The 7,273-nt window shown below is 40.6% G+C and overlaps 3 protein-coding genes across 3 annotated transcripts; all 3 read left to right on the plus strand.

Moving 5' to 3' along the window:
• Positions 1-2,383: 2,383 nt before the first annotated feature.
• AWJ20_217 (uncharacterized protein) lies at positions 2,384-3,019 on the plus strand (the record flags this gene model as incomplete). Its single annotated transcript, XM_018879098.1, has 1 exon — positions 2,384-3,019. One exon carries the CDS (start codon positions 2,384-2,386, stop codon positions 3,017-3,019), a length of 636 nt encoding a protein of 211 aa, XP_018734466.1.
• A 217-nt stretch (positions 3,020-3,236) lies between these two features.
• AWJ20_218 (uncharacterized protein) lies at positions 3,237-4,079 on the plus strand (the record flags this gene model as incomplete). The annotated part of the gene is made up of 1 exon (XM_018879109.1): positions 3,237-4,079. One exon carries the CDS (start codon positions 3,237-3,239, stop codon positions 4,077-4,079), a length of 843 nt encoding a protein of 280 aa, XP_018734467.1.
• Positions 4,080-4,453: 374 nt separating this feature from the next.
• On the plus strand, positions 4,454-6,883 carry AWJ20_219 (uncharacterized protein; the record flags this gene model as incomplete). Its single annotated transcript, XM_018879119.1, has 1 exon — positions 4,454-6,883. One exon carries the CDS (start codon positions 4,454-4,456, stop codon positions 6,881-6,883), a length of 2,430 nt encoding a protein of 809 aa, XP_018734468.1.
• Between the last annotated feature and the right edge of the window lie 390 nt (positions 6,884-7,273).

A 7,273-nucleotide genomic window follows, 5' to 3' on the forward strand; every position in this document is an offset into this window, starting at 1 on the left:
CAATCGAGAGATTACAATCTGAGTTGTCTTCAGGAACACTCATGGGAACGGTAAGCTCCACGCTACAACAGGAAGCGAGGTTTGTAGCCGATCCGTGTGAATTCTTCCTTTATTGTGCGGAAAATTGTCTTACTCATGCCCAAATTTTCAAATCGGTTAAAAACATCGACTCTCTCACGGTGCTTATGTTGTATATTTCTTACTTACACGATGGCAGTGAGAGAAATTGGGCTTCCTGGACACTTTTAGGCATGGCATCTAACGCAGCACAAAGGCTGGGCCTATTCCAGGACCCTAGCTCCCTTAGTGCACTGTCTTCGACAGATAGTGATTTTCTCGAACAGGAACGAAAGTCAAACCATCGTAGAAATCTATACTGCGCTTTCATCACAATGAATGCACTTTATTCGGTAGACCTAGGCCAGATGCCCATAGTGGTACGAGAGTCATTGTGCACTATTAAAACGGAGCGGAAAGTCATGAAACAATTGAACGATGGGGAATTTATTTTGGCTAAATATGATATTGCAAAGACTCTAAGCAAGTCCTTGGAAGCTACATATGCCTTTTATTCCTCAGACAATCCTCACATATGGCACCAAAAAGAATATACACAAGCAGTAGAGGACATGGAAGCTAAAATCAACTCTCTATGGGAAAATTTATCTGGAACATCTTTGGCATTACGGGATGGAATTACAGGAGATTCAAGTATAAAGCTTGAAATCGCACTAAAACTTGAGCATCCCCCCGTTCCTTCAAAATTTTTTTTTCAAAGATACATAGTAGATACCCTGATACACAAAGCAAGATTTGTCTTATTCAGACCGTTCTTACGTTATCGAGGTAGTATAAATCCAACCATGGCATCGTTTCAAGCGAAATGTCTTTCATCAGCACGGGCAATGTTAGAAAATCAATTTGCAGTTAACAACAACCAGGATATAATGGGATTTAACAAGTTTCGTTGGAATTATGTATTTTCCCACGCATTTCAGGCGGCAGTCATATTAAGCTTACAAAAAGATTTTAACAGGTCAGATTGGGAACTTCGGCTGGTCCAAGGATCAGCCCAACTATACTACAATATTAGACGACACGCAGGATGTGCAGCTGCTAAAGCACATTTAGTGCTATCCAATCTACTGGGTCCAAACGCCGTTGATATGGATGATCAAAGTTCTGCTGACAACAGTCACTTTTATTGTATAACCCCAGAGGTAGTTCAGGACGGGATTTCTTGGAAACCTGAAAATCTACCTTCTGATATAGAGTCACTTGAAAATGATTTCTTTGCTTCTGTACTAGGAAATCAGAGGGCTTGCTAAATTATTTTGAATATATGAATATAATGCAAATGGTGAATCATTTAATGCATTTTTCTCAAATTCGGCACTAAGCCATGGCGATTTCTTGGCCGAAAAATTATTTTGCGCTAGGGTATTCAGTATGAACGACGGTTTATTTAGCGTATTGCTTTGTAAACTTTAGTTCTCTCCTTGCATGTAATGTAGTCATTAAAGGCAGGGCTTGCAACATTTTCTTGAAGAGTTCGATGCCAAGATACCCGGAGAAGCGTTAGCCGATAGCTTAAAGCTAACAAGTACAGTCTGTTTGATTGGATTGGTATGGTTCTATAATTTACTCGTTCGCAAATCCTTGGAATAGTGGGATATTAAATTTAACTAAAATCGAATTGTTATCTACGCTCCACGAGTGTTGTTTATGTACAAATGACAATTGACAATTGAGTGGGATGAAATGTCAGATGAACTATCAGAGATACCAACCAATTGACGGAACTAGTACTCCGCTATTGGATTATGCATGTAGGTACAGCACTGGGCAAAATCTGGACTAGTTCAAATGTTTTAGCCGAGATTCAGTGGCTCCTCCAAACGAAAGAGGCTTTAAATCTTAGCTAACAGCCCCTTTCTCCACGAAGCGTGGCGTCCGTCCTAAAAATATTTTATTCAAACTCAAAAATTCTTTATTGTGGGCGGCCACATCCATATTAAGTCCATCATAATTCATAGTTACTAGCACGCCATCTCGCCTGTCGTGATAAGCGGCATGCATGTCTGTCTGTTTATGCAACCTTAAAGGGTTGAAATGTCGTAATCTTAAATGATAAGGTGCATAAGAATTGCTTTTTACAATCTGATCTTAGTGCAACGGTCGGGATGATTAGATCTCAGCAGCCACTTGTCAACGAGATAATTGAACGAAATGGCGTCAGCATTCAGCCCAGTAGCCACCATAGAAATGCCGTAAAGGTGGAGAAAAGCGGCGGTGATTACGGGAACTGAGGCTGAAGAGAACTATAAAATGTGAGCAACAACCTCGTACAAATCTGTCCAGACAAACTGTACTCATAATAACTATGACCAGTCCTAAAAGTCCTAACGAGAAGAGTGTCGGTGCTTATCGAGTTGATGAGTTATCATCAAGTTCTTTAAGTATTGAAAATGAAGACCTCGCTGTTGGGCAGGATAATATATTCAAAGACCCTGCTATCTATGAGCATTACAAAAAGGTTTACGAAGAGGCCAATTATGAGTGCAGGCATCTGCTTGACCCTGACTTCGAGTGGACACCACAAGAAGAAAGAAAGCTCGTATGGAAGACAGAATGGAGATGTTGTTTTGTTGCATTCTTGTTCTTCTTCAATTTAGATATTGATCGTGGAAATATCTCATCAGCTCTTGGAGATAATATGTTGACAGATTTGAAGCTTACTACCAACGATTATAATTTGGGAAGCACAATTAATCTTGTTTGTTTCTTGTCATCTGAACTTCCTTCACAGCTTATATCCAAGAAATTGGGTCCAGATGTTTGGATTCCTCTCCAAATGGTTTTGTTTTCTGCTATTGCTATGTCTCAAATGGCAATTCAAAACCGTGCTGGTTTCTTTGCGACCAGAGCTTTATTGGGAGCACTTCAAGGAGGCGTAAGTTATTCAAGCAAGTCATGCTTTCAGCACAAGTTATCTAACCTAGTGACAGTTCATACCTGATGTGTGTTTATGGCTATCATATTTTTACAAAAATAATGAATTGCCTATCCGCCTTTCATACTTTTATATTGCGAACCCTTTGACTTCTGCTATTAGCTCTCTGATGGCTTATGGAATTTTTCACATGGATGGACGAAATGGTATTGCTGGATGGAGATGGATGTTTCTTCTAGAAGGGCTGTGTACTTTTGTCATCGGTGCCATTGGATTCTTTTTGATGCCTCCTTCCGTTGTTCAAACGAAAACTTGGTTCAGACCTAAAGGTTGGTATACTGAAAGAGAAGAAAAGATCCAAGTGAACAGAATTTTAAGAGACGATCCATCCAAAGGTGATATGCATAACCGTGAAGCTATTGGCCCCAAGCTTCTTTACAAATGTATTTCAGATTACCACTTATGGCCCATCTATTTTGTGAGATTGCTTTGCGATATTAATGTCTCTCCCGTGAGTAACTACATGACCCTCACACTTCGTAAGCTTGGTTTCTCTACCTTAAACACAACCTTATTGGTGATTCCTAGCTCATTTATCAGTATCGCCACAATGCTGATAGTAACATACGGATCTGAATTTTTTAATCAGAGGGCATTCGCTCTTCTCTTAACGCCGTTATGGTGTGTTCCATTTTTGGCAGTGTTACGGTTTTGGCCCGGTGCTCAAATAGAGATCTGGAAGACATATGCAGTTCTGATTTTGGCTCTCTCTCGTCCTGTTGCTTCGGTGCTGACTATTTCGTGGGCGGCTAGCAATAGTTCCACAGTCTCTACAAGAACTGTAAGCGCAGCCCTGGTCAATATTTTCAGTCAAACAGCTGGTATCATTAGTACCCAAATCTATAGAGCGGATGATGCCCCGAAGTATCATAGAGGTAATCTACAACTGCTACTAATTGCTATAGGTGCTATCGGGATGTGCTTGGTGGCCAAGGCATATTATGTTATTCAGAATAAACGAAGAGACAAGGTATGGAATGCTATGTCCAAGGAAGAACAAACGTATTACATCCTAAATACAAAGGATAAGGCAAACAACAGACTGGACTTCCGCTTTGTTCATTAGTTTAGTTTATACAAAATAAATATGTGTTACGATTTAGTCTACATGGCTCGTATTTGTCTGAAAATGGGTATTTGTTTCCTGAAATAAACAATTGATATCCTTCTCCATATAGCGAGACAGACTTCAATGGAGTCAGGAAAGGTAGAACCTTGTGTTGGAAACTAGGGTGTCCAGCTTGAGATTGTAGTCAACCACATATTACCAACAACATCACGTGCCGAAATGCAGATCAGGTCATTCATGTTCGCGTTCTGACCGTGTCGTCTAAGTTACCAGTGGAAAGCTCTTTCCTGAGAATTGCGCTAGCTAAATTTACTTGCTAGTATTAGTTTGAAGAGAATTCCAATATGGAAGTGTGATTGCCGCTTGTAAATATGTCTGACCATTCGAGACGGCGGTCGGAAAAAATTGAACAGCTCGTACGGTCTATCGTTGTGCAGACCTCTAGCAAGAGGTTCGAGAGGATTCTCACTTGGACAAAGAAACAAGCAACTGCCGACCATATTTCTATCGACAAGGATGCTGTATTGAACGCATATGATGGCCTTATTGAAAAATTTGACGTTTTGGGAAGATCGGATTTATCCAGTGCGTTGCAAGACCGCATCGAGGAGTTGACGCCCATGGTAGATAACAAAGATGGATACTCGAGCGCGCAATGTCTAGCTTTAATCAAAGATCTTTCTGTTGACCCATGGCGATACCCACTGGTGGATTTAAAGGCAAGGGCTGACCTACCCAGAGCTGCAGGTGCGGTACCTCTGACTTGGAAGGATATAGTTGACAGTGAACCGCTTGAAGGGCCACACTGGGAAGAAGTATCTGAAGAAGAGACTTTGTCCGGTCTGGAAACTGAAAGTGATGATAATGGGGCAGAAAATAGTGTACCAGATCCGAGCAGGCCAGTGACACAGCCTGCGAGAAGACCAAGTGCTGCTCGGAATCCAGCTCCGCAGGCATTTATATATCCAGATCCCTACTCTGCCCTTGAGGCTATTCGTCTACCTTCATATGGCCAATCGCATTTACCATATTGGATGGTGAAGGATGATGGTATCAGTACTCCTCCAGTTATATCCACAGCTGATATTCTGCGGGAGATTGTCTTTGCATTGTTAGGTCTGCCAAGTAGCGTGTTCACAAGAACTACCATTGACAATTTTAATATAGTAGTTGTCGATGAAGCTGCTGTTTCTTTCTTCAACCTTCCACATCTCTCTACCGAAGCCCTCTTGTCAATACTAAGGGAATTCGCTAACTTTGCTTCAATAATAGCGCAACTACGACAATTTTCTTTAATTTATTTCGTTATGGAGCACTTTCAATCATTTGATTACAAGAATATTCTAGCTATTCTAGACGAAAATTGTCGTAAGATAGAAACGAGTATACTGGAATTTCAAGATGAACTTCAAAATGATAAAAATTCTACAGTTTCACTTCTATCTTTTGAGACATATTGCCGTCAATTGTTACTTCCCTATACCGCAGTAGTGTCCATCATCAAAACTGTTTGTGCAGAGAGTTATAAGAAAGTCACAGTAGTGTCATTGCTGGACACATTATATGATAGACTATGTACCAGCGACATTTCAGGCGACGATTATTACGACCTATTATATGACATCTTCTGCCGGGTTCTTCAGGACTATATAGAACAACTACGTCCATGGTTGGAGAGCGGGATAGTCCCTCAAACACGGTCATTTGTTGTCGAGGCGGTACCTGATAATAGACTTCCGACAAGCTCTGGCCAATTTAGATTGGTGAAAGCAAACATAGCTGAGTGTTTTAATGGTTGCTCTAAACTGGTTTTGAGCGCGGGAAAGGCAGCCTATATTCTCAAAATCTTAGCCTCTCCAGACAGTATTATATCAGATGGCATATCAATACCGTCAAAGCTCGGATTCTCTGAAACTATTTCAGGTCTAGGAGGTAAATCAGCGGGAAATTTTGCAGACTCTCTAGATCAAATGCTACATGCCTACTTTGGTAACATTGAGCAGCGAAATAATGAGTTGCTATATAGGCGTATTATTTCTGATTATCATTTGAAACAAAACCTTATACATCAATTTGGGATCTACTTTATGTTTGATGGAGTTTCCAGCGCTTTATTTTTGGAACGGTTGTTCGAACGAATAGACGACCGATATCCTATTGATAGATATTCCGTTGCTGATATTTTGGAAGAGACTTGGAGTTGCGATAAGTTGTACCCGTTATTCAATATTACCGCAGTAATTGCCCAGGACGCACTGGATTTTTCAATAAAGATTGACGTACCTTTATCAACCACCGTATTTAAAGAGATAATCACACACGACACCTTGGCGGTGTATCAGTCGATATGGGAGCTACAATTGCATTGCCGACGAATCTATTATCGTCTTTCCAGGATGAGAGGATTGCCGGTCAAATTCTTATTTATTAACTTTCTCAATGCATATATGGTGTATTTGCAGGAGTCTGTTCTCCGAAAAGAATCCAATCACTTGTTGTCAAAATTGGATTCACCATGGCTCAGTTTTCAAGAGCTTATAGATGCTCATCGAATGCACCTTGATATTATTTATAAACGAAGTTTAATGGGAACTCATGCGAGGAAGGCACTGTGGGAGCTGCTTAGTTATGGATACACACTTGATCATACAGGTGCCCCAGAGCTCAGAGTTTTTACACAACTCTATGAACAGTTGCAAGCTTCTTTTACAGGAATAGATGATCCCGTAATTCAGACCCTTGCTCAACTATTAAGTCCAGACAGTCAAATTAAAATTAAGGAAAATCATGCTATTTCATGAAATGCCACTGATCCAGGTTAAGCATATTTAAATCATAGTCATTAATCCTAATAATAAAAAGTAACATTTTAGTATCATTAATTATGGTCTGTCTAATATACACATTCATAACATTAGAAACATTACAATTTCGTGCGCAGGACGATAAATAAAAAAAGTTAACGAACTTGATAAGGAGGCTGAGCCTGATTTGGCTGGCCCTCATATGCTCCAGCATACTGCACTGGGGGCTGTTGTTGCGGGGGAGGTTGCTGAGACATGTCCATGGAATGTGGAGGTGGCTGTTGTTCATAATAACCTTGGTTTGGATATTGACCATAGCCTTGATAACGTTGCTGCTCCTGGTAAAAACCATCATACCTATTTGGAGGAGCTGGTTGCATTGGCGGC

Source organism: Sugiyamaella lignohabitans, chromosome A (genome assembly GCF_001640025.1).
Source record: "Sugiyamaella lignohabitans strain CBS 10342 chromosome A, complete sequence".
Lineage (NCBI taxonomy): Eukaryota > Fungi > Ascomycota > Dipodascomycetes > Dipodascales > Trichomonascaceae > Sugiyamaella > Sugiyamaella lignohabitans.